Genomic DNA, 23,851 nt, shown 5'->3' with positions numbered 1-23,851 from the left:
CAAGCGCGTTATTTTATACACATATAAGTAATTCTATCTCCTATAAATCCCCCGAATCGTATCTTGACAAGCACTCTTCCGATCCGTCGGTTAACGTTACAGGATGAGTTGTCGATATGATCGTTGTCAAACTAGTTTCACTAAGCAATGTGTTTGACCTGATTGGCTGAGCCGGTTCGTCAACTTCAGTTTCAGTCGTATCAGGGACATCTAAAACTGTCCCCATGATTCGTCGGAATGTCAGCTGAGAAAATAGAACATGCCTTGAACGCAGTAACAGAGGTCAATAGATGAGCAACTGAAGATGTTTCGTCACCAGTCAATGGGGATTGCGAAGCCTGTAGTAGCTCATTCGCCGCCTCAAAGACCCCGCAGTCATGTCGTATCATGCCATGTCAACTATGCATTTCTGCTATGGCAGAAGACTTGACATTTGCCTTGGATAATAAAAACACCAATATGCATGCTTAGAGTCGTACTAGTAGACTATTTCACTACATAGTAGTTTATCTTCACCCCTAGGTTATTCAGAGTCTTATAAAAGTCTGGGCACCTCGAGGCACACCGGCCTACATACTATAGTACTGTATTCCTCCATCCATAGGTACTAGGTAGGCATATCCCCACCATAGCTCGGCATTTGGGCATCTACAGTAGCAACAAAGCACTTGACCTGATCGTTAGACAGTACGTAATTATCTGCGTCTCCTTTTCTGACTACTACACATTGGCCTTCTCTTTATATGCCTGCCATTATTCGCTTGTTACTAAGAACTAAACGACGAAATAGGGGCTGTTGATAGTTTACCTGTACTAAGTTGTCCATTCCTCTTTCTGTCTGACGTGCCCCCTCCTCACCAGCTAAGCTACCTCGATACGTGACAGGGTTGCCTCTGTACTGTAGTTTCAACTCCAGTCTCCGTGCTCATCTCCGACCTTTGGCTTTCCTAACCTCCATAACTACTCGGCATTCTTACATTCGTTTTCCCTCCTTGTTCGTCTCGCATCTTACCAACATGTCTTCCCGTCTTCCTCTCTTCACGCGCGGCATCGCAGACTCGCAATCTCAGGAGAGCGATCCCAGCTCTCCCGCCGAACAGCGCGACGATGCCAAGCGAAACTTCCTAAAGACGATGCGAGCACTGCCCACCCAGCATTATTGGAACGTCTACTTCGACCGACAGGCCAAGGAAGGGGAAAGCGGTGATCAGTATCACTCGGGGCTGGAGCAGCTCGGTACCCAGATCGAGTCGGTGCAGGACTTTTGGCGCTATGCCAACAATACTCCTGTCGGAAATATTGGTGTTCGAGAGTCTTTGTATCTTTTCAAGTCAGGCTTTCGCCCTGTCTGGGAGGACCGACGCAATATTCTGGGTGGAAGTTGGACATTCCGCTTCCCTAAGAGCATAGGACCTGATGTGTGGACTCGTGTTCAGCTCCTCGCTATTGGCGAGAAACTCCAGAGTGTTCTCGACGACGGTACGAACTATGACCACAATGGACGCACTTGTGCTAACTTCTACTTAGACGACCAGCTTTGCGGTGTCGGTCTCTCCGTCCGCTTCAACTCCCACCTCATCACCGTATGGCACCGCGACGCCTCCAAGAAGAACTCGATCGACAACATCGTCAAGTGCATCATGGAGGAGCTCCCTCCCGAGATGCAACCCAAGCCTGACGCATACTACTATAAACGCCACTCAGACCACGCTGGCTTCAACCCTCCCCCGGAGCTCAAGGTCGTACTCGACTCCCGCCGACAGGAAGAGGAGAAGCTCGCTGCCGCTGCCGCCAAGGGTGGTGACGCCAAGCCAGCGGTGACGGTCGAGTCTCCGCAATGATTTTCACGAAAGTTACGACGTCTGGTTTTGCGCTGCTATATAGTTCAGGTTCATTTCAGGTAGTTGGGTTGACATAGTGTCTGGGAGTGTGTGCTTGTTAGCTCACGTATCCCCTCCCGTCCCGTCACTGTCACCTATGGGGCATGCATGCATCTGATAAGGCGTTTCAGAATTAGGTGTGATTATACATATGTATTGGCCAGGACCGTTGATCCTGAAGAACCTAGCGCTTTTGAGATTGTGAAATTAGATTTGGAAACAGTGAATGCGTACAGCTGCCCCTCAACTGCTGATATAGACACTGAATGTCTGAAACCTCCGTTTATGAACTCATCAAGGTCCCTCCAAAGAAGCCTCGACTCAGTAATGCGCACTTTACTATTATAATAATTATCATGTACCTTGATCTGCAAGCGGAAATGGGTGATTAGCAGTCAGCGTCTTATCCCTCGTGTCGGGATTCTTACCTCTCTTTCAATGCAGCATTGCAACTCTTGGATCGATTCCGCTTCGTCTCATGGTATTAGCTCCCCCAAGTCGTACAAGGCAAGTTTCGTTTGTTCGTAAATCGTAACACAGTGGCTCCTCCTGGAAGCTGGAGAATCACCTCCAAACACCAGCACTCTTCATGACTCCATCAAACTCCTCAACGCCCACTCCCCTAGCAACACCTACGCCGCCGTTCGCCTCGAGAATCATATCCTTGAGTAGTTCCTCATCGACATCCTCTTTGAGCACAGCAGCAACACGCCGCAGGTGTGCAAGGGTAATGGGTCCATCCTGACCATTTGTGAATAGTCGAAAAGCTTCCTCGACTTCTGCACGATGGGCGTCCGAGTCGTGCTCTCTTGTATGGAATTTGAGGGCGCAGATTGCGAAGAAAGGTTCAAATGTCGCGTATCCGTCGTTTTCTGGATCCAGGATCGATATAAATTCTTTGAGCTCTGCGTGAGAAGAGGGTGGAACACCGAGGGCTCTAATTAAACAAGCATATGTCAGCCAAGAACGCAAAGGCGTCCTCACATGGTTACTTACACGAGTGCAGACTTAACGTCGTCGATAGGCAAGACTCCATGCTTCTCGCCGTCCATTGGCTCTGCAAAGAGACTGAACGCCTCACGGATCTCGCCCTCTTCTTGCGCAGTCACATTATGCTCCTTTGCAAGTTTGGATTGTCGCGTCTTGGGTGCGGCGGTTGCGCTGGTCGCGGGAGCCTTGCGCTTTGGAGGCTAAAGGATTCTGTTAGGCCTTGTCTTGACTGGTATAAGGTCAGATTATGCATTACCATTTGCGCTTGCGAAGAAGGGACAACAAGCACTGATACGCAGTCGCGATTATTGATATCACGATAGGTGCTTTGTGGTGATGATGGTGAATTTGGCGCCCGCGACGGACAGTGCACCCAGCACCGTCTAGAGTCTCTTTTCAAACTGTACGGGCCCTTCTCTCAAATGAGTTTTAATAAATTTTTCCTTACAGACCCAGACCATTTCCCTTTAACAATCTATGTCAACATTTCCACAGTCTTTCTGGACTGATTTCACAATGCACTCGCGCTCTCTTGGAGAATAATCACCGCGGAGTACTCTACGGTTTGTTTACCTATGCCTGCTACGTCGCTACCATACATACTCGGATCTCAACGCCGACAGCTCTTCTCGATATCGTGATGTTCCCTCAATATTCGCTTCTAAAAATGCTAGAGCTTGCCGCTTTGAAATCACTACAGCGAGCAAGTGTGGACAGTGAAGCAAAATCAAAACAAGCCTCGTCGGACAACTTCAAACCGACGTGGTTCCAGCGGGTAGCAAGCGATGCCGTGTCTTTGAAGACAGGCACCTAGCGATCCATGGAGACACACAATTTGTAGTGCTTGGTTTTCAATAAAGTTAATTATTCGCTCAGAATACTCGCTCGCCCTATGCAGCTCATCTTCACCCATATGCTTCCTTTCTCCTGGGTCCTGGCCAATCTGTTATCTGCCATCTATATCTTGGCCTCTGGCTCTCTTTAGACTGGTCAGCCATGAAAGGATACAGGATCGTGAGGAACTGCTACTACTTACTCACTTGAAGTTGTTCTTCATTTCGCGTAACTTGGCCATAACTGCCACAGGCTCCGTCTCGCCTGTCTGCTTCTGAATCTCGGGATCCTGTGATGGTTAGTTTGGTATCCTAACATGTTCAACAACTTTGACGAACCTCGACCCTCATAAAGACGTTGTGTTCCTATGCAAAGTCAGCCGTTTTGTATCGAAACAAGTCGTGGATTTGAGCTACCTTTTCGTCTCCGATGGTAAACTTGCCAGTGGTGACCTTATTGTTCTCGGCGAAGGAGTGGAGCTTCTGGACAGCATCGCGCTGAGAAACAGATGCGGCAAACTTGACATTGGCCTTGGTATACTCATGTCCCGGCTATCATAATATGAGCGTCGACGTACTTTTGTGTTGGCTTCGAACTTACATAAACCACAGTGTCATCAGGCAACGCCGCAAGACGCTTGTTCAAAGCCTCGTGCATCTCCTCCGCATTGCCCTCGAAGAATCTTCCACATCCTGTCCATTATCAGCACAGGCTCAAGACATCATTGTGCACATCTGAGGTTGGCTCAAACTTACCGCCAATGAAAAGGGTATCACCCGTGAAGACAGCTTTGTCCTTTCCGTCTTCCACAAAGAAGCAGATGCTGTCCTGAGTGTGGCAAGGTGTATGCACACCCTTGAAGGTGATATCGCCGAGATTGAAGGTCTCGCCGTGACCTGGTGTCTTCGTAACACCATCGCAGTCTTTGCCGCCAATTATGTCTATCTTGGGATTGCCCAGCTCAGCAAGCTTGTGGGTGTCAACAAGTTTTCATGGGGCATCATTCTGGGGGGTCTTACCAGCTTCTTGTTGCCTCCTGCATGATCCCAATGGCAGCAAGGAGATCAGTCTAGGTCGGGAAAATTGGCAGTTAATGATACTCACTGATGGGTGTTGACAATGGCTGTCAAGTTGATCTTCCCCGCCTTGATAGCCTCCTTTAGGATAGGCGCAACCCTGCACTATACATCAGCAGCTTCTCAGATATTCTCAGGGTGGTTACTATGTACTCGGGAGGGTTTGCGGGATCAACGATGACGGCGTCCTTGGACTTATCGTCAACTACCAGGTAAGCGTAGTTGTTGGAGCTTCCCTCCCCTATTGAAATCAGTTTCAAGGTCCTCGACTTCAAAAGGGATTCTTTGGACACTTGGCATACACATGGGAATTGACTGGATATGCATGGCGCGGGTAGCAACAAGCTACATCATCTCAGCTGGGCACACCTTTGGAGTTGAACAACTGACTCACAGCACTAGATAGAAATCCAATTTTCTGTCTGAGAAATGGCCGACTTGTAGCGATTCTATACATAAGTAGGTCTCTGTAAATGTCAAGGCCGGTCGGTTGAAGGCGGATGCGCTGTAACAGAACAAGATCGAATGAGACGTGAGTCTTTGTCATCCAAGCAAGGCATCGTGGCTCCAGCATCATGACGTTTGCCGATGCGGGCGACTGCACGTGATATATCCGAGTCCAATTCCAACATTCACTTGCCTCTGCAGAATGATGATTTTTATATCCAGTCAAAAAGGGGTATCTAATAGAAAGATTGAGCGCTCGTTCTAAACAATGCCAATAGGTTTAGGCTTCCATGTGCCTTTGAACTGTGACCACCCAAAGTCATCTTCCTCATCAGCTTCGCCGGTGTTAGGCTCTGTATCTTGCATCGTCGTATCGGCGGTACCAGATTTTGACGACTTCCTCTCTTCCTCAGACTCTCGTAGCCTCTGCATCAATTCTGCGCACTTCAGAAATGCTTGGTTGCCTGGCAAACTGCCCTTGACCTCTTGAACTGTCTTGAGAACGCGCTCAGGAGCCACCGCTCGAACTCCTGGAACAGAGCTGCCAGCTTCGATTCATCTCCCTCACTGAGATACCGTAGTACTGTCTTGCGACACGCGTCGCTATTGTCCTCGCCCAGCTGCTTCCAGTAATACTCCCAAATCCACAATAATGCCTTCTTTGCTGCCGTGCGCAACTTTGCTAATGAAGGCAGCTGTTCGTGCGTTGACTGATGGCGAAGCTCAACAAATGTAGCGGGCAACCCAATGGTCTTTGCAATAGAGTACATGCTCTGTTTGCGCTGTTTGTCCTGATGGCCATCAAGAAGACCAGTAACGAACCTCGTGTTTCATCAGCTCCATCGTACAGCAATGGGTCTCCGCTGGCAGAGCTTACCTGCTGAAGGCAGCTGAATATGCTGCTCTGATTGCGTACGCCGACGAAGCTGCATTTTCTCTAGCGGCTGCCTCTTTATCACTTAGCATCGCCGCCATCAACAGGGCTGTTGACTCGACCATGTGAGGGCAGTTTCCTCGCTGCATCCACATCGACACGCGCGCAACCGCTTTGTGCTGCCTCTTTTGTGTTTCCTGATCGTCCAAGATCCGTTGGTTTTGTATGTTTACACTGCCTTCAGCATAGCTTGAATACCCCTTGGCCTCTATAGCGTTGGTGTCGATGCCTGTGTACATCTGCTCGCGAACGAGCAAGAGTTCGTAACGGTCGCGCCATGGTGTAAAGACGTATTGTACCATTTTTTTTGGGTCTCTATGATAATATTTTTTTTCCTCCGGAGTATTTGATACTTAGCAGCATCTAGTCGTCTGTCCGGGGGAAACAGCGGCGCGTGTATTTACTTCTGTCCTGTTTTTTTTTTTCGTTTGTTGTGCACTGATTGCAGGATTTTTGGTCGGATAAATTTTCCGTAACAAATGATGGATATCTATCGCCTCAACAGCATGTGTTATTCTTGCCAATAGCATCACGTTTTAATGCCTTGTGAGTTTATTCTGCAACCTATTATTTCTCACGGGTTTTCAATATTATAATCGTGATTCTCTTTTAATTTCTTACCCCCCAACACCTACGTATTTCAGCGCACAGTGTCGTAGATAAATGTCAACGAGTAAAGCACAATACCAAAGTCCGAGGTTGGTACAGGGTAAGACATCTACCATCCCACCTCGAATAAGGACCGCCTCCCTGTGCCTTAGGCAGGTTGAGCAATTTTTCAGGTCACGAGGTGGAGCAGAGCTCCTGGTCAAGTCTCATTCGGAGCATGCTAGGTAGGCTAGTCATGTCTCCCCAGAATGCATGAGCTTGTACGGAGTATGACTCCCAGTTCTATCTGCGGAGCTTCCGAGCCGCACAGAGTTCTAAGAAGTTGCTGAATTAGATTGAGTTACCGATCAATAGGGCGCATGAAAACCTAGGACTTTTATCTAAAGTGATAAAAAGACTTGGGTAAGTTTACTATACTTGTTGTGGAGCTTTAGACCAGTTTATTCTGGCACCTCGTTTAATCTCAGAGGTTTTATATTTCCCCAAAAGGCCGATCAATCTTACGGTGGCGCTAGCCACTTTTTATTATTCAGCCACAACCGTCCCTGAGCAAATACGTAATGCCGAAAACAAAGAAAATCGGAAAGAGGGGGGTCGTGCACATGCCACGCAGGGCTGGCTCAGAGTGGGGAGGGGGGCGTCAAATCTGGAACTTGACCAATTGAATATGCTGAGTCAAGTGCGGAAGCACGGACCTTCGATGCCACATGCTGTACAGGGTTCAGCACAGCTACAGTACCTAATCAACGTTGGCAAGAGACGCGGCTCTTTTTGGGTCCAACCTCATTCATACCGCCTCTTTTTGCCTAAGCTACCTACCTACCTACTATACCTGAGGTATCTCCAACGATGCTCTGGTGACTGATGGATTTTGCTGTTGCGTGATAGGCCATGGCCCAAGTCATTATTGTTAGACCACAATACGTGACACGTTGCCAAGTCGCTTTATTCTCTCTCTCAATATATTGGTTGTATTTCTTCGTTGGATAACTATTGGGCGGCTGCCTGAGCCTTACTTGTATCTCTTAGTTGTGTGCTCTTTGCACGGGGTATCCATAGCCAGCCGAACTCTATATATGTAGTAAATCCAAACGCTTGCATCCATGTTCCTTATCCTGAGATCCAGGTGCACCGACCTAACCACCTTGTAGTTTCCCATGTTCCAGAGAAGCAAAAACCGGCTTTTCCTGCCTACCAGTGTACACCATAGTGTTACAAAAAATCATGTCATTATTCATGTATGCCGTTACAAATTTCGAGATGCAGCGGGATCACTGCTCGTCATCCTCCTCCTCTTCGTCGTCTTCATCTTCATCCTCTTCGTCAGATTTGGGAGGCTCCCATGTCTCTTCGAGCTTAAGGCCCTTGCCTTGAGGCTCATGGGCCCCGAATGATGACCCAAGTAAAGATGATACAGTAGATCGATAGTTGTTGAGCTGAGGATCCTCGTTGTACTTCTCCGGAGTGTCGTACAGCCCCATTCCAACCAGAATCTCGCCGTCTTCTTCCGCGGCATCTTCAAGAGCCTGATAGTGAGGATCCTCTGATACTGCTGGTTGAGACAGTTGGGTTTGTGGGAGAGTCTCAGGGGTGGGGGGTGTGGTGGAGCCAATACCGTGCATGATAAAGGTATTCCAGTCCCATCCATTGCTATCAGTGGTCTCGGCGGGCGCAGTAATGACAGGCAGTTGACGACCCAGAAATACCATAGAAGCAGCGGGGGAGTGGTGCGACATGTTCGTTCCGTGGTAAGGATTGTAGGTCATGTTGTCGGTAGATTGATATGGGAGAGGCAGATGGGAGAAAGCCAGCGGGGATGTACCGCATGAAGTTGAATCCATCATTGGGGAATAATGAGCATAGTTGCCGTGCAAGTCTTGGTGGTCGGAAGGCAAATGGCTTGTAGTCAAGGCATACGCGGGTTGTTGCGCCTGGACATAGGGTTGTTGGCCATATGAGCCTGGATGCCAACTCACGGGACGTGATGACCGTGGGGCGGGTTGCTGGGACTCTACGTCACAAAATGTTGATAGCTGTTCCATGATCTGCTGTTGTCGACGTTGCGAGTTGCCGTCATTCATGAGAGTCTTTCGGCGAGCCATAATACCGGACAAGCGAGGGCTGTTGTTGGCGCTTGAGGGCTTGGTCACCCTCATAGCACCACCAGATCGTTGTCCACTGGACCCTCGTGAGAACCTTCTTGAAGCTTGCGAGCATGCCATTTGTTGTGTGTGGTCGTCCAGCATTGTGTCATAAGGATATGTGATGGGCAAGGAGCCTGCTGGCTGCACACCGAAGAGTGGGTGCATCATATTGAATCGTATCGAGGAAGTAATATGATTGAAAGTTGAGATATATCGAGACAAGTTGCCAAAACGACAGCTGATATTAGAGTAATTATCGTTCTCAATACAAATTAACTTTTGAGGTGAAAGTAATGATGGTAGATCTGAAGAACTGAGAAGGGCTCAGCTTGAATATGTATCGTGAAATGGTGGTACCGGCTCCAAAGGGGTTCGAGGGGGTTAACGAAACATGGGGCAATCGATGGCTTGAAAGATAAATCGAGCCTAGCAGCTTTGAACAAGATCAACTCTCCAAGGATCTGGGTGTGGATCAGGAGGGACCAAGCAATAAAGAAGCATGGGCGACTTAGTAGCTACATGATGGCTGTAAACCGTAGAATTTAGAACAGTCGTCAAATCAGAATCTGGCCCATGGGGTGCTTGGCTAGGTTCCTCATCACATTTGACCCTCACTTCACGTTCCTGTGCTGGGATTATCATTCTGGCATGGCAGCCAGGGTGGTGGGCTGCGTCATACGGGCCGGCAGGGGGTGTGTCAACGGGCGGAGCCAGTAATCAGTGAGAAAAGGCGGGCGGGAAGTAGTGCTGGAGCGAGAATCAGGCTGCTGGTCTGGGGATTGAGACGACGTCTGCGGCATGGAGTCAAGGGTTTTCCTGTGTGAGGGCGTGTCGACTGGTACAGAGTAGGATCAGTGCGGTTCACGCCGCTATGATTGCGTTGCAGACCCATCAGACCCACCAGAGCGGCGTCTCTAGAAGAAGTGGACATCCTCGGGTCGTCTGGTCTCAAAGCAAGCTAGGCAAGTCACCCCTGCCGCTAGGGATGCAGCTCAAGAAGGGATGGAGAAGAATTTGGCCCACGGGCTGGAGTCGTAATAAAGCACAAGGAGCAAGGTCGTCAGCCAGTCTGGCCGCAGCATCCGCTTGGTACTCAGCGAGAGTAGGGGGTTAGGGTATTGCTGAAGGGGTGCACCAAGCGCTGCACTAGCCGGCGCCACAATGCATGCATTTGTTGGGCCTGAGATGGGCTGGGGGACCACTACTGTAGGAAGCGCCGCGCCCAGGCCAAAGGATGGAACATTTCCCTACTGGGTGAAAGTACCACTCCGGAAGGGTCTTGAATCTCATCCAAGCGGGATGCTCATCACTGCTCTCATGGTTTGGCATGCTTCGCTCAGTGTACTGCAGACACCCCTGCTGTAGCACATGTAATTCCCATTTCTCGGCTCTACGCTGAGGCATTGCAACTCGCAAAGAGGGTGAGATGCGAGAAGGGCGTTCTCCTAGGAGAAACAATCATATCTGATCGACAGGTGCTTGATGATGTTTGCAATGGGTTTGAGATCCGCCTATCGTCACCGTCGAGGGAGGACACCACCGGTAATAACGGTTTGTTGTACCCGCTTCTTTGTACATGCTCTTGCGTATCATGATCCGTTTATTCTTGGGACTATTGAACGCTTGTCTGGTGAGGAACAGCATCGTTGGCGACTTCCCGAGGATAGACGGGAAAATGTGCTGCCAAGTGATAAATGCTCTGTGCAAGACTTCGATAAATGGGTGGATAGGTAGCTTGATGGGATGGCACCGAGTTTCCCTGAGGCCTGGAATGGCTATCACCGTGAAAGTTTAATCCACGAGACGATGTATTGGCAAGGGCTTGATGGCGCAGCATAACCCCATCAAAGTCCCATCACAGACGGTTGGTGTTGCGCTGTCTGGGCTGTATCATAGCTCCAAGGTCGATGAGAAATTCAAACGTACCATTTCAGATATTTAGGATGTGGGACCGCATCCGCACTCTAGTACATACCCTACCAAGAGTCGGCATAGTCCTTCTCCTGGTAGCGAAACCTGTGGGCGGGTGCCCGTTGCATTATGCACATGGTACTCGAACTGTGCAGGAGAGCCAGGTAAGTCACCACTATGAGCGCTTTTCTGGGCGTGTGATAGACTAGATGAGGAAGCTAGACATGCTATGGTGAGCGATGTGCCTGTACTGTTGCCGTTGACGGGACTTCTTGGTGGCAAGAATACCTATCTCAGTGGACGCGGACAGTTACCGTCTTGCAATTTTGTTCCGTAAGACCAGGCACAGGGAGCGGCAATGCAGTTTGGCCTCCATGGAGCGAGACCTCAGACAAAGACTAATATGTTAGCAGTAATATCAATCTACTAACCTTAGGTCGTCGTAGAGAGAGAGGTATTTGAAGGAGAGGGAGCGCCGGGCAGTCAGCCCAGATCAATGAGGCATTGACTCAAAGCTTGAACGAATGGCTGCGCAGGGCCGCCGCCTGACTCTTCAGGCATGGACGTACCGCCCAACACCCAAACCCCGAGGTTAGGTAATTAAGGTATCCGTAATTAGGTACCTTTCATGGTTGCTTGGATCGGTATCTCAGGTAAGGCAGCTAGGGTAGGCACGTTCCAGCAACGCCCGATGGCCTGAGCGCTGACATCCAATCCATCCTGCCTATTACCTGCCCTGGTCGATTGTCCAGTCACGGATGTGGAGGGCCCTTGGGAGGTAAAAATACACGAGACTGGCTTACTTCAAAATCTATTGATCTACTACCAACCCTAGTCTCTTGTTTTCTTTCACCCTAGGCTAGACTGCAAGCACAAGTCGTCCTGCTCCGCCTAAATGCCTAAGGTATGTACCTACCGCAGGCAGAGCCTAGAGGACGCTTGAACTCTTCCCTCCCTGTTTGAAGTTATTAATGGCAAATGCGGTAAGCGGTCTAGCCAGTCATCTCTATCCACCTGCAAGCCCCAAAGGTTGTCAGTTGGTGACTCGCTCATCCTGACACTTCAGACAGTACTGTTCTCCGTACATATCATCCAAGCACTGAATCAAGTTCGATTTAACACATACATATGTAACACGGATGCTTTCCTCCACTCAGGGGCTGTGGAAACAACGACACTTTCCAACCTTGGTAAACATTGGGATGCCAGACCGTGCTCCAGAATCCAGTCTGCCTGCAGTACCACTTCATGGCTTCCTGTACTACGGAGTACGCCCGCGGCAATGCCAACACCAGCATGATTTGAATTCTGGCGGCTTTTTAGGCAAGCGGTTTGGTTTCTCTTCCCTAGACCAGTGGATCTGCCTGCCACGTCGTCTACAAAATGTACAAGTGATTCATCTCAAAACACGAAACACGAGCAACCTTACCTATCGATACGTGCTAGGTACGGAAGGTCTGATCTGATATATCAAGTGTCCATCTCAGGGATCAAGAAGACTCAAGATCACAGGGCCTAGAAGGAAACAATCAAATGTCTTCCTAAATTTATCTGAGTTGGCCAAAAAGACGGCCTGACAACAGACAGAGGAGAGTGAACAGCAGCCTCTTACGATGATCCAATCTGGAGCAAACCTACCAACGCCCCTCGTTCATAATAAAGGTAATTATATTATGTTCCTAGTCCAATGAAAGATGCAACAATGGATACACACTGACGGTCTCGGCTTTTACTCCTTCTCTGTCACCTCCATTGTCTCATCAAGCTCACACCGCAGTCAGCCAGAGCTTTGCTGGCGCTTGGTAGCTAGGGATTTTTTGTTTACGAGATTATCCCCCCACCCTCAGAGTTCCATTGCGCTGACCATAACCACCAAATTGAGAGTCTGTGGGGCACAGCATACTGACGCCCCTCTCTCCTTTAGCCCTCGCCTGTTCGCCTTCTGAAGCTTGCATCCCTCCCTTGAAAGATCTGGGCATACCTGTAAGTTGACTAGCCCCCTCTGGAAGGATCCAATTGTGCAGTAGAGGGATCAGCAGCCTGGCGCCATCAGTTGGTGAGCCTGGCCTTGTTGTTTCTGAATTGCCCTGATTGGCCACTGATTCAGTCTTCAAACGAGGGCTGGAACTGTGCGCTACCCCGAAAGTGTCCTGATCCAAGATGAAAGCGTGCCGCCTCGATGGATCTTTCAACATCCTTTTTTTATTTTATTTTTATTTATTTATTTATTTATTATTATTATTTTTAAACCTCAGGTAACCCTGGCTTGCCTGGCTTAATGTCCCGGTGAATCTACCGTACATACGAGACTCGGGTGTATGGTCAGAACAGCCAACGAGTCTATCACCGGTGCCTCTGAATGTGCTCTTTAGGTAGTATACGAGTCGATCCGTCTTGCGTGTAAATTACAACTATTCTCCATAGCAGGAGAGCGTGTCGGCATCTTGGCAAACAATTGCGGTCAGATATATCCATACTTTAGACAAAAGATACCGAAATTGGTCAACAGATCCGGATGCTGTGACCTTCAAAAGATACTGTTGCCGGCATTTGCTAGAGGTCAGTTGCTGTAATATCTATGCAGTGAATCTCGATGTTAGTTCGGAATTTTTATCAATACAGCGCTTGTCCAAACATGAAGATTTGCAATGTTTTGGACCAGGCCTTCTTTTTTTCTTTTCTTTTCTTTTTTTCGAATCTTTCTGGTTCAGATGCCCTCGATCGATACCCAGGGGATTGGCGGGTCTGTCCATGGCGTTAAGAGTAAGCGTTGACCTTACTGCCCTGGGCTAGGGAATTCAGGTAATTCCCGTTCTTCGACTCCATGGTCTTATCGAGGCTTGGATGTTCAAGCTGGATGGCAGCTGGGTTCCATGGGTTGTACCGTTGTACATGCATCCGAAGTTCTCTTGTGGGTCACATGTACAGGGAGAGGAAAGGATTTGGAGGATGTCCGTGTCTTGTCCCCGCGAATCACGCTCTTTGGGCCGGATCACGCATTGATTGTCCTGCCTAGGCGTTTTATCTCACTCGGAACAGCAGGATAGCCATTAGCTTTCGACGCGGAACGCTGTCCCACAAGACATTGGTGCTGATCATCAACCTACAGGCTATAGCACTCATCGAACTTCTCCTTACGGTTCGTGCGTTACCTGAGTCACGGAAGCGCAGCCACCACCATGTGAGAGTCTTCTAATACGGTGCAGTACATACTTTTTGCATAGACTATCCCATCTCAGCACAGCGCAGTATCACTGGCCTTGGACGGTCTAGCCCCTGGCAAAGCACCACACCACACCATTCTTCTCAAAACCATGCCAGCATGCCTCATCGGCGGAGGTATCCTGGCCGCCTAGGATCACATTTGCTATCGCGGCTGACGAGGACAATTTCAACATATGCGTCATCCAAATGCCCTTCACGTAACAAACGAATGGCGGTCGACCGCTACACCATAGCCCTAGATTAGCGACCCTTTCTTACAGACTAGAAACGGGGTTGCAACTGGAAGTTCCGAAGGCAACTTGTCAGCATTACACAAGTGATTCAATATCTTAAACACAATGAATGCTAGGTCATGATTGCTTTCATGTCATCCGCGGTTCAATCTTTATTGTATGTATTGGGGTGCACTCACCACACATTCATCCAGTCATTGTGAAGAATAACTGGAATCATACTCACCCTCGAGATCTGCTTGTGACCGTCCAGTCAATCATCATATGCTTCTCAGATGGATAGGGCCCAAACCAATCTGCCCTGTTCGGCCTCAAATCAAAGATCCTGCATCTAACCCATAATGTACTTGTACTACGAGAGAGGCTGATATTTTTCTTTTCTTTTTTTGTTTGACTTTCTCTCTTGCTACCATTGTACTAGACACACATCCCTATAGCCGAATTCACCCCTCTCAGCAAATCTGCACCAGTGGATTCCCTTTCATAGCCGAGTCGCTAATTCGGTAGCCCGAACGCTAACTGTTCCTGCGATCAACAATGGATTCAATGTCAGACATGAAGACTCACTGGCAACTTGTCCCCTCGACAGAATGCATCTACATACAGTAACGTATTCGGGTCAGATGTCGTTCGATCCGAAGATCTTTATTGCAACAAGAATACTTTGAGTCTTCTTCAGCACTACATAGCTGCAGAAAACGCGCAAGCTTCTTTCACTTGCCCAACTCTTCATACAGTGGGCTATGGTCACGGGAGGCAAGCTCCAAAACAAGCCATCGAATATACATATCGAGTAACGATTGGCTTGCATCACCAAAACTCTCAGGTTTGATCGAAGTTACCTGTGGCTTTCGAATTCACGCGATCTCGTTTACAGGACGTGCTGTCATTGAGAGCTGGCAACCCACGCCCGCCACACTATGCCAACTCAAAACGGAGTGTGGATGCTTAAAAAAAAAAAAGCAAGAAAAAAGAAGAAAAAGCAAGGGTGTGCAAGTGGAGGATTCAAGCCCGTTCATCAGGGATTCCTTAGCATGACACCTGGGTATCGCCAAGGAAGCGAAAAAGAATAATTCGCCAGAGCTACGGTCCAGTTGCCGAAGATCAACATGCTTGGCCTGACCTTATAATCCCTGCTTGCTCTGCATGTATGTGTGTACATATGTACAGAGTAACATTCAACTGGATGTTTGCATGCTTACAGTACCGGCACAGTACAGTCCTCGCTCGTGGACTGAAGACCTACTGTATTTCGGAAACGATAATCCAGCACGTGAGCATGTGCTCATAAGACCGCGCAATCCATCAGAGTGTTCCACGCTTCAACATACCTCAACATGTTGGACAGGACTGGCATCAATCGCCGTCAACAGTCATGGAAGAAGGATGGTTCCAATATTAAGATCAGACCCTTACACTGGGATGCGCCGCCCTTACGCTAGACTATAAACATGCCCTTGGGCCACTTTTAAAACCGCTGCCATGGGTCTACCACAAACAACTTGAATGGTGGAGAACGGAGAGTCTGAAGCTAGAAACGACCAGCCCCTGCACAAAAGTCTGACCTGTTTGGTATCATCTGTAATTATGTACGTATCCGTACTGGTACAGTTTGGTGCCGGGGGTAAATACTACGCTTCCAAATCCAATCCCGTGTGCGTTGAGCCAATGAAGGGCCCGGGCTTGATTGACTCAAGAGGATTAAATAAGAGCCCTTGCATTCAATGAGAAACCTGCAACATACCGCTGTGCCTTGGCCTCCTGGACACCCATGGTTCAACTTTCCCATTCATCCATGCATGCCATGTAAGTCAGCTGCCAGAAGGATTCGCTTGAGAGTGAGCCATTGGCAGCCCGCCTCGGTCGCCTTGACTGAGCAACATCTCACACAGCATTAGTCCCCGGCGGCGGCATGCATGCGAGTTTGTGATCATGCAGGTGTCTTTGTTAAGAGGGGGTGCAGAATGATTGATAACCTTGATTGCCTGTCTATGACTCGTTACTCTAATGTTGTATCGTTGCTGTATAGCGTTTGTAACGAATTGTTTGGAACGCTGCGATGCCTATCTGCGATCCTAAGTGAACCTTTGATGCAGGCCGTGATGAGGAAGCAAGCAATATACGTACGACAACCGCCATCCAGTCACTTACAACAGTCCAAATGCAAATATAGTGGAGCTCTGCGGAGGTCGACCCGTCGAGCGGAAGGGATATGGCTCGCGGTACGCCGTAAGATGCGGCAATCACTCTCGAGTTGGCTGGACCTGGTCTTGGGTCTTGTGGGTAGCTTGGCGGCGCAACTTTGGATAGCCATGGTACCGAGAATGCATCTGAACAAGCCCCTTATGTACTTATTTCGGTGTATTTTACTACTAGAATTTGGGTGCCTTCATTGGATACTCAAAGAGACTAGTATCAGGCAGCCTTCATCAGTTTCCTTCAATCCTGATTACCAGACCGGTTTCAATACTATGTATCGACGTGACCACCAACTACCACGTAATCATGTCACCAATACGGAGTAGAGTACCACCACTTTCTCTTGAATACATACTTCTCAGCCTCTCAGTTCTGTAATCGAGTAAGGCGAGACTCAACTGTTTGTGTAGGAAGCTTGTCAGAACGATCCCTTAGATGCTCGAGAGCAGACAAGAGGCACTCTACTTCATTGCCGATCATAGATGAAAAGTAATTCAATGGTTATTCAACCCAACATTACTTACTGTCCGCCCGAGACTCAAAAAGATCTCCAGTCCCCAACACGGCATGGCATTCTCCCAAACATGTACGTACATGCTTGTCTAAAACGCCTGCGGCGTAGTGCTACCAGTATGTATGTAGCATCTAACTATAGAGCCCGGAAGCCGGGGGCGTCTCCAGCTGCCGCCCGCTCCTCCGTCCGAGAGCTCCATACCGATCGGGGATGCTCATGGCGGGTCAGAGCAGAGTTCAGCCAGGCCAACGGAAAGTTGGCAAGGCCCTCTTTGACCGTCAAGTCCGCATCACTCGGGCTTATTCGGGCGACACCCCTAGAACTAATACGACACCACTCAATTACCCATTATGGCTGCGAATGGACATGTGTGGGGGCCTACGAGATTGGATATACCCTCCACCGCGAGAAGACTGACATCCACAGCTCACCCCTTGTCTAGTGCTGGCAGAGAGGGTTTCTGGCTTTCGTCGATGTGCAGGGGTTTTGAGACATACGCAAAGCGGGCCGGCGTCATTTGCAAAGCAAAGCAAGCACTCGCACTCACAGTCACGGTCACGCACTCGTTTGTCTCGATGAGGTTTGATGGATCTGAAGCTTTTTGTCATGCCGCGTATCCTATTTGATAGCAGCCCATGAATCACATCCCCCTAAACTTTGATGAGAGCCAGCCAACAAGCAACATGCCAGCCGCATACTTGAACGTACCTCCACCTTCCATAGGCTTTGTTGTGATAATAATCGACGACATGCTCCGTACTCCATGTTGACTTCACTTTCTGGTATCAATGGTGCATCCCCCGATATTGTCCGGTTGTATCTGATGTCTGGTATCGTCATCAAGGAAGTGGTTTAGATATACAGTCAGTACTCTCTTTAGAGTCGTGTATTCTTGTTCTCCTCATACCCGTATCATTGTCCTCAGCTCTCACTCATTGTCGAAAACATGCCCCACCAACAACAGTGGTACTTTGAGTGTGGACTGTTGTGGGTTTGTTGCTGCAATTATCCGTAGAATAGTTGTCCTACTCTCAAAGCTGCGTTGACCGTGGGCACATTAGACTTGCTCCTTTCATCCTATTCTGTCGTGTCCTCCCATCTCATCTGACACGTCTCACACCTTGTCCCTGTCCCTGGTGCCATTGCTAAACGAGCCAGCTGCCCAAATAACTTAGCTAACAACTAGGGCAAATCGTCTTGGGCCTGCGTCTCGGGGCTTTTGGGTCCTTAGGCTCTGCACCGCATGACGACGCTGTCGAGCGGCTCGCAGCTCGCTTGCCCTTTAGAATCCTCCCTAGTGCAATACTATGTAAGCATTAGCTGCAGACGGACGGTTGGCCGCCGCCCTGGCTCTGGTACCGTACATAGCGGCGTAGTCTGTGCTGCAACCATGCCTCCCTCGGGGCGTGCAAATTCTCCAGACCCCTCATTCAGTGAGGGAGCAAAAATAAGCAGTCGAAGGATCTGCTAAATTAGTCCTGGATCATTCTAAGCCTGTGTGAGTATTTATGTCACATGCGATTAAGCTCTAAGGTTTTCCGGTATCCCACGACTAGCCACCTACATTAGCCAGCTATCGGTTTCGCTCAACCGTCTCAACAAAGCTTGGGAATTTAAACATCCCTTGTGATATGATTCTATAGAACCGACTCTTGAAATTAGACTTGAGCATTCAGCAATTATTACAGCACTTTATGTTTTTCTATGACGAGCTTCAGAGCTACAACCTCTTTTGATAGGAGTAGATCAGCTGGTAGATGGACAACTCAAGGATGTTCACTTCCATACCGTTCTTGCACTATCTAGACAATTTCTTCACACGAGCACCAAGACTAACGACGTGCTTCTAGACTAATCGTGGTCTCCATGCAGTAGCCCCGGCGCATCCGCGTGGTTCAGAGGTCGTGTCTTGCAGGCAGAGTAGCATCATCCTTGCCCTTCCTTGACCACCTAGCCAAGGACAACAAGACACCTGCTCATCCATCCACTTGCATCACATCAACACGCAGGAGAGAGACTGGTCAGGTCCAATATGTACATACGCCTCCATGCCTGACTAACCAATCCGTGCCCTCACCCTCACCAATGCACTATGGCGGTTGAAGATCAAAGCAACCCAATGTTTCTCTATTCCCCGTTTTCACCGCCTTTCTCCCCTGTTTCTCATTATCCCCCTTCCACTTCTCTCCTCCACTATCTGTCCCTTCCAGTTCCAGGCTCAACCATCTCGTTTCTTCCCACTAAATCTCTCATCACCCGAATTGAGAGTATCATCAGCCGGTGTAAGCCATAGGCGACTCATGGTTCGCCGAGCTGCTTTGCTATCTCTTGCCATTTCTTTCTCCGCTCATGAGCGGTTTAGTTTTTTTTAGTTTTTTTTCTCTCTCTTTCCTCCCCTTAATATTCCGGCATCTGACCCTTGCACCGAAAGTCTACCTAAAGAGCTAAATGTGTGGATTGTCGTCAAGCAACCATGGTATTATCAGGATAAGGCCGTCAGGCAGTCATGCCCATGGCTACCCGTAATCAGGTATTCACTCAGACGCCTCCAATCTCCTTTCCAAGCATGTCTCTTCCGAGTCCGTCAAACCCCTCCCGCTGCACTTTGAGCGTAGCCAGTCGAACGGCGAAACCCAGCTTCTGCCCCATGCTCCAGTCGTCAGGGTGACAGATCAGTCCGTACAGCATTCCGGCTATGAAAGTGTCCCCCGCTCCCACGGCACTATATCTCGAACAGTGGTCAGGTCCTGCAGTTTTACGCGGCTTGCACTAGGTTTGTTGCTGTGTTAGGTATTGTCAGGGCGGGACAACTCACTCGAGCACGGAAATGTCTCGCCCTGATTTATCCAGGGCAGGGCAGTGAATACTCTCGCCTGTCGATCGAGACAGCCCAGCTGCTCCATCTTCACCCCACGTACACAGTGCCAGTGACCTATGCAGCTTCTTGTCAGCAAGGGCAATACAGTCAAAGCAGAAGCCTGATATCCTTCCATGAAACGTACGCCTTTTGATGCCCTTCAGCTCTCAAGCATTGTTCCGGAGTCCTGTATCCTCGACTCTATCCCCCTTGTCAGGTCACTACACTTGTAACAGCCGATTTCCATGGGCCGATTCTCACCTCAGCCCAACTTCGCGAATAGAAGACAACATCCACTTCTGCCGCCAGCTCAGGGAGGCCTTCTCTACCAGGCTTCTCAATTTCGACACTGATTGTCGCTTTTGGTAGTACGTTACGCAGGAGACGGATACAGCTCAGTATGGTATCCGGGATTCGGCCCTGTTTCATCATCAGCCTAGAATTACCGGGCAGAGGATACCACGTCTGCATCCAACCTCAAAGTGCCACCATGTCTCCTGGTCCGGGTTGAAGCCTCGCGCGATGTTGCCAAACTCGTCTTCGGTCATTTCTAATAAGCCATTGTAATTGACAAGCGTGCGACTACCCGATGCCTCGCTACGCATGATGTAACTGCTTGCCGCCTCCATGCTCTCCTCACGATAAACGCAGTGGCTGAAGTCAATGTTCGACTGTGCACCGAACGACGATATAACACGCTGTGTTGCGGACGACGCTGCAGCGGGGAGGGGTGATATTAGATGTAGCTGGAGGGTGTCGCGCTCGGAGAGTAATTGCTCTAAGACCTGAAGAGAGTTGGGACAGTTGCCTCCACGTCGGATATTGAGACTGGTGGCACGTAACTTGGAGTCTTCGGATGGGAAGAAGGGAACACTGGAGGTAGATTAGTAAATGCCATGCGTACGCAGTAGAGGTGACGTTCGTGAGGATCGTATCCAGGTAACAAGCCCCTACAGCAATGAGATGCTTCATGATGTCCAGTGCCGTGCTTGTTGCAACATAAACTGGGAAAGCAATGCCGACCACCTAACTTGCGTCGATCTACGCGCGAGACGGACTCTGTCACTTGACGTTGGCGTTATGTTGTATATCCCTTTGTTAATGCCGATGATGTGAGTAGTTAGAATAGTTCCAAAGTACGTACGTAGAGGGGTCCGCTTCAGGTTGGGAGTTCCACATATTTCATCACTCGTATATAGTATGCGTGTTGTCCTGGTAGAAGAGATACCCGCCGAGAATTACAAACTCCCAACATTAACACAATATACTAAAACACTGATCTAAAGACCTCCTGTGATTAAACTTGCTTCAATATTTTTCCTTACTTAAGGTACAGGTCTTGCGTTTTCTTGCCTACCCTAAACCTTTTATATAGTGTGACCCAGCACTACCATCCGCTTAGATATGGGTGAACAGTCCGAGAACCTCAACTTGTGAGACAGTAACATCGCCTTGCGCATGCGTAGGTGGTTGTGGTTTATATATTTGTGGGCCACAGTATGACACCTTTCTCTCTACCCGTATCGTGTCGTCCTCCTGATTCCTCCAGGGCGCTGACCGGTTCGGCCTTTTTATTGCACATCTTGACCGTTGAAAACAGGCACTTTGCCGCTTGATGACTGTACCTCCAATATTTCCACGTGGGATCGTCTCTGCTTCTTTCGTGGCTGGTCTCCTATGAGACTTGTATTACCGCAGATGAACACCATAAGAAGGCATACACGGAGATTGCGCTGACAGTGGTGGTAATCGTATTCACGTCCGGAAAGTTGGCTGTAGAATCTCCGGTGTTCCTCGTTTGAGCAGTGTCGTCAAACCCATCGGCTATCGTCTGCTCTTAGACGATCAAGTTGAGACCCGATGGTGGAGAGAGCAAGGGAGTGACACTAGGTAGAGAGGCCAGAAGTCGAACAATCGGCGCAAGACAAGAGTGCAGGCAACCGTTCTCGCTCCCAAATTGATGGAAGGACTTCGAGGGGATCAAGCCACGAAACATCCATGAAGCTCCCTAGGATGATAGTTATCAATATGGCATTATTCGCAGTTTAGGTTTACAAGACTATTTCATGTAGAATCCCTTTTCTATTTTCTCTATATTACTTAGCTCTAGTCATATTTTATAGCTTATATTATATAAGCTGAAGCCTACATCTTAAACTTAAAGTATTAATAGCTGAGTTGCTTGTTGAGAAGAGTTGAGGAAATCAAGTTGGAAGATATGATCGAGATATCATGAATATGGACATGGTTCTAGTTCGTGACCAAAGAAGGTATACGTTGGGTCACATAATACGTAGCGTTGAGTTAGTAGTAGCCCATGGAACTCATGCAGTTGTAGAACCTCATCCGTTGGGCGTATGTAGAATAGCAGCTGAAGGCGTACGCAAGTGAGAAGATACTGTTACGTCAAGCCAAAACAAGGGAACTCTTCGTAAGATAATGTTTCCATGATGCATTGACGCCCCCCTAAGACATCGGCGTCGTACTCCAGTGGCCCGGATCCCAATATACTATGGGATCCAGGGAGCCAACCTCCATAGCACCTGGTCTCTGGCCTTCACTAACCACGGCCCTCGTTATCACAAGACTGCCTCATATCTCTTAGATGATCAACCATATGGCATAGCACAAGCAAGCCCCTAGGCTGTATCCTGAATAGGTACTTCATTATACTTACTCTTACTGTCCTTGTCAAGAGGAAGGAGATGGAGGAGAGTGACGAGAGGTTGAGTACCAACGACAAGGATGATAAGCTCGACCGATAAAGTGACATTTGTACAGTTCTTGCCATTGCAGAAACGAGAGAGGTGAAGGAGGACGAACCGGCCACTTTCATTTCAAATATATATATATATATATACACGCACATATACATATAAGTGGAGGGTAACGGGGCCTTGTAAACTGAGAGACTGCGATCTCCAACCAGGTGGCGATGCTTGTAGGATTGCGCGTCCGGAGCATGTGATGAAGGCAAAATCGAGCTGGCAAGTCGAACACATACCTTGAGGAGCCAAGGTTGCTAGACACTTAGATATGTGGCCGTTGCTTATTGCTCGTTGCTGCAATTGTTGTGATTTATCTGTTGTCTTGTCAAATCCGAGCCAGTTTCCTTGGAGTATAAATGATAGCTAGCAGTTATACTGTCAACATCGATTGAATGTCGGTTGACTTGTTTTGTCGTCGTCGGATATGCATGCAGGACCTCAAAGATAATCAGACGGCATGTTCATGGGATATACGTAAGCACCTCAGGCCACTCACGGTGGTGATTCTTGACGTGCCTATGTAATATGCCATCCTGTCCGGCAACATTGCACGTCTCTCCCACTGGTTCGGCTGGTTATTGACCATGACCACGAATAGAAGCGGTAAGGGAAACCTATCTTCTAGGGAACGTGGCTGGCGCATACAAGGCACCCTCATGTTGATCATTATGGAGATCACCTCCATACATTCGTTCCTATCATTGTGGTGCTCAAGTGTTACTATATACAGTGACTCTATAAGCTCGCATACCCTTTGACATGGTATAGTCCTTAATGTGAATAATATGAAGTACTTGATGCACTTGTCAGCATAAATCCATCGTTGTGATTCACTCGACCGCCGCTTCCGGCTGTACATGAAGCATCTAATGCGGGAAACAAAAAGTATCTACGTGGATGAACTGAATGTCTAATGCGTTTAAGATTTGTCGGTCATAACTGAGAAGTCTTACCTGTAGAGACTGGTGAGTGACTGGTCGGCTGCTGCGGATCCAACAAGGGAATCGGAGTCTCGTTAGCCATGTTGGCAGAATCCAGGAGATCGTTCGCATGGTGGGATTAAGCCCCTCATAAGCCAGAAATAATTCAGAGGTAACCCATCTTCTTGCCTTTATTCGTTTGATGTTTTGCTCCTCGAGATTTGGCAGTAAGTGCGTTCATCTTGTCTCGGTAAGTTTTCAGTTATATCTGGAGTGTCAGTCCAGGTCGACAGTGACGGACTTTTCCTGT

General features: G+C 48.7%; 10 protein-coding genes across 20 annotated transcripts; 3 read left to right on the top strand and 7 right to left on the bottom strand.

The window, feature by feature from the left end:
* Positions 1–11: 11 nt before the first annotated feature.
* FVEG_08020 (hypothetical protein) lies at positions 12–2,187 on the top strand. Of its 4 annotated transcripts, none has more exons than XM_018896786.1 (3): positions 12–687; positions 791–1,479; positions 1,528–2,187. In XM_018896786.1, exons 2-3 carry the CDS (start codon positions 1,017–1,019, stop codon positions 1,839–1,841), a joined length of 777 nt encoding a protein of 258 aa, XP_018754311.1. In that variant the 5' UTR covers positions 12–687; positions 791–1,016; the 3' UTR covers positions 1,842–2,187. The 4 variants fall into 4 exon arrangements, with proteins under 4 accessions (XP_018754311.1, XP_018754310.1, XP_018754309.1 ...); XM_018896785.1 differs by having other exon boundaries at positions 12–611; positions 689–1,479; positions 1,528–2,181; XM_018896787.1 differs by lacking the exon at positions 12–687 and having other exon boundaries at positions 694–810; positions 867–1,479; positions 1,528–2,181.
* FVEG_08019 (hypothetical protein) lies at positions 1,652–3,223 on the bottom strand. Of its 3 annotated transcripts, XM_018896782.1 has the most exons (5): positions 3,127–3,207; positions 2,877–3,070; positions 2,309–2,817; positions 2,115–2,248; positions 1,991–2,064 (listed from the first exon to the last, which is right to left on the bottom strand). In XM_018896782.1, the coding sequence occupies exons 1-3, from the start codon at positions 3,127–3,129 to the stop codon at positions 2,445–2,447; spliced, it is 570 nt and encodes a 189-aa protein (XP_018754307.1). In that variant the 5' UTR covers positions 3,130–3,207; the 3' UTR covers positions 1,991–2,064; positions 2,115–2,248; positions 2,309–2,444. The 3 variants fall into 3 exon arrangements, with proteins under 3 accessions (XP_018754306.1, XP_018754307.1, XP_018754308.1); XM_018896781.1 differs by having other exon boundaries at positions 1,652–2,248; positions 3,127–3,223; XM_018896783.1 differs by lacking the exons at positions 1,991–2,064; positions 2,115–2,248 and having other exon boundaries at positions 2,272–2,817.
* Positions 3,224–3,906: 683 nt separating this feature from the next.
* On the bottom strand, positions 3,907–5,357 carry FVEG_08018 (hydroxyacylglutathione hydrolase; the record flags this gene model as incomplete). Its single annotated transcript, XM_018896780.1, has 10 exons — positions 3,907–3,993; positions 4,043–4,069; positions 4,121–4,255; positions 4,305–4,396; positions 4,460–4,645; positions 4,724–4,773; positions 4,809–4,880; positions 4,934–5,021; positions 5,083–5,125; positions 5,175–5,357. The coding sequence occupies 10 exons, from the start codon at positions 5,355–5,357 to the stop codon at positions 3,907–3,909; spliced, it is 963 nt and encodes a 320-aa protein (XP_018754305.1).
* A 131-nt stretch (positions 5,358–5,488) lies between these two features.
* On the bottom strand, positions 5,489–6,463 carry FVEG_08017 (hypothetical protein; the record flags this gene model as incomplete). Its single annotated transcript, XM_018896779.1, has 3 exons — positions 5,489–5,768; positions 5,804–6,049; positions 6,105–6,463. The coding sequence occupies 3 exons, from the start codon at positions 6,461–6,463 to the stop codon at positions 5,489–5,491; spliced, it is 885 nt and encodes a 294-aa protein (XP_018754304.1).
* Positions 6,464–7,694: 1,231 nt separating this feature from the next.
* Positions 7,695–11,306, bottom strand: FVEG_08016 (hypothetical protein). 2 transcript variants are annotated; one of them, XM_018896777.1, is made up of 2 exons: positions 11,114–11,306; positions 7,695–11,043 (listed from the first exon to the last, which is right to left on the bottom strand). In XM_018896777.1, exon 2 carries the CDS (start codon positions 9,080–9,082, stop codon positions 8,042–8,044), a length of 1,041 nt encoding a protein of 346 aa, XP_018754301.1. In that variant the 5' UTR covers positions 9,083–11,043; positions 11,114–11,306; the 3' UTR covers positions 7,695–8,041. The 2 variants fall into 2 exon arrangements, with proteins under 2 accessions (XP_018754301.1, XP_018754302.1); XM_018896778.1 differs by having other exon boundaries at positions 11,140–11,306.
* Positions 10,740–10,856, top strand: FVEG_16235 (hypothetical protein; the record flags this gene model as incomplete). Its single annotated transcript, XM_018905473.1, has 1 exon — positions 10,740–10,856. One exon carries the CDS (start codon positions 10,740–10,742, stop codon positions 10,854–10,856), a length of 117 nt encoding a protein of 38 aa, XP_018754303.1.
* A 327-nt stretch (positions 11,307–11,633) lies between the features above and the next one.
* On the top strand, positions 11,634–16,764 carry FVEG_16234 (hypothetical protein). Of its 3 annotated transcripts, XM_018905472.1 has the most exons (5): positions 11,687–11,808; positions 11,896–12,487; positions 12,750–13,384; positions 13,935–13,964; positions 14,032–16,764. In XM_018905472.1, the coding sequence occupies exon 2, from the start codon at positions 11,965–11,967 to the stop codon at positions 12,289–12,291; it is 327 nt and encodes a 108-aa protein (XP_018754300.1). In that variant the 5' UTR covers positions 11,687–11,808; positions 11,896–11,964; the 3' UTR covers positions 12,292–12,487; positions 12,750–13,384; positions 13,935–13,964; positions 14,032–16,764. The 3 variants fall into 3 exon arrangements, with proteins under 3 accessions (XP_018754298.1, XP_018754300.1, XP_018754299.1); XM_018905471.1 differs by having other exon boundaries at positions 11,896–13,384; XM_018905470.1 differs by having other exon boundaries at positions 11,634–13,384.
* Positions 15,646–17,108, bottom strand: FVEG_08015 (hypothetical protein). The gene is made up of 2 exons (XM_018896776.1): positions 16,411–17,108; positions 15,646–16,350 (listed from the first exon to the last, which is right to left on the bottom strand). The coding sequence occupies exon 2, from the start codon at positions 16,070–16,072 to the stop codon at positions 15,869–15,871; it is 204 nt and encodes a 67-aa protein (XP_018754297.1). The 5' UTR covers positions 16,073–16,350; positions 16,411–17,108; the 3' UTR covers positions 15,646–15,868.
* Positions 17,109–18,775: 1,667 nt separating this feature from the next.
* FVEG_16233 (hypothetical protein) lies at positions 18,776–20,982 on the bottom strand. Of its 3 annotated transcripts, XM_018905467.1 has the most exons (6): positions 20,697–20,958; positions 20,330–20,638; positions 20,115–20,273; positions 19,999–20,054; positions 19,812–19,928; positions 18,776–19,718 (listed from the first exon to the last, which is right to left on the bottom strand). In XM_018905467.1, exons 1-6 carry the CDS (start codon positions 20,823–20,825, stop codon positions 19,535–19,537), a joined length of 954 nt encoding a protein of 317 aa, XP_018754294.1. In that variant the 5' UTR covers positions 20,826–20,958; the 3' UTR covers positions 18,776–19,534. The 3 variants fall into 3 exon arrangements, with proteins under 3 accessions (XP_018754294.1, XP_018754296.1, XP_018754295.1); XM_018905469.1 differs by having other exon boundaries at positions 20,330–20,982; XM_018905468.1 differs by having other exon boundaries at positions 18,776–19,928.
* A 1,431-nt stretch (positions 20,983–22,413) lies between these two features.
* Positions 22,414–23,644, bottom strand: FVEG_08012 (hypothetical protein; the record flags this gene model as incomplete). The annotated part of the gene is made up of 3 exons (XM_018896775.1): positions 22,414–22,497; positions 22,721–22,965; positions 23,575–23,644. 3 exons carry the CDS (start codon positions 23,642–23,644, stop codon positions 22,414–22,416), a joined length of 399 nt encoding a protein of 132 aa, XP_018754293.1.
* Positions 23,645–23,851: the final 207 nt, after the last annotated feature.

The sequence above is a fragment of the Fusarium verticillioides genome, chromosome 3 (genome assembly GCF_000149555.1).
Source record: "Fusarium verticillioides 7600 chromosome 3, whole genome shotgun sequence".
Taxonomy (NCBI): Eukaryota; Fungi; Ascomycota; class Sordariomycetes; order Hypocreales; family Nectriaceae; genus Fusarium; species Fusarium verticillioides.
This window is presented reverse-complemented; position numbering and strand designations above follow the sequence as displayed.

Bases quoted from the DNA above. Each gene is read 5' to 3' on its own strand.
- FVEG_08016 (XM_018896777.1), bottom strand. From the start codon at position 9,082: ATGATGCACCCACTCTTCGGTGTGCAGCCAGCAGGCTCCTTGCCCATC.
- FVEG_08019 (XM_018896781.1), bottom strand. The intron at 2,818-2,876 runs GTAAGTAACCAT...TTGTTTAATTAG, and splicing joins GACGTTAAGTCTGCACTCGT to AGCCCTCGGTGTTCCACCCT.
- FVEG_08020 (XM_018896786.1), top strand. From the start codon at position 1,017: ATGTCTTCCCGTCTTCCTCTCTTCACGCGCGGCATCGCAGACTCGCAA. The intron at 1,480-1,527 runs GTACGAACTATG...ACTTCTACTTAG, and splicing joins CCAGAGTGTTCTCGACGACG to ACGACCAGCTTTGCGGTGTC.
- FVEG_16234 (XM_018905470.1), top strand. From the start codon at position 11,965: ATGCTTTCCTCCACTCAGGGGCTGTGGAAACAACGACACTTTCCAACC.
- FVEG_08015 (XM_018896776.1), bottom strand. From the start codon at position 16,072: ATGGGAAAGTTGAACCATGGGTGTCCAGGAGGCCAAGGCACAGCGGTA.
- FVEG_16233 (XM_018905467.1), bottom strand. From the start codon at position 20,825: ATGAAGCATCTCATTGCTGTAGGGGCTTGTTACCTGGATACGATCCTC. The intron at 20,639-20,696 runs GTTACGTGCCAC...AACTCTCTTCAG, and splicing joins TTCCCATCCGAAGACTCCAA to GTCTTAGAGCAATTACTCTC. The intron at 19,719-19,811 runs GTGAGTTGTCCC...TTCGAGATATAG, and splicing joins CGAGACATTTCCGTGCTCGA to TGCCGTGGGAGCGGGGGACA.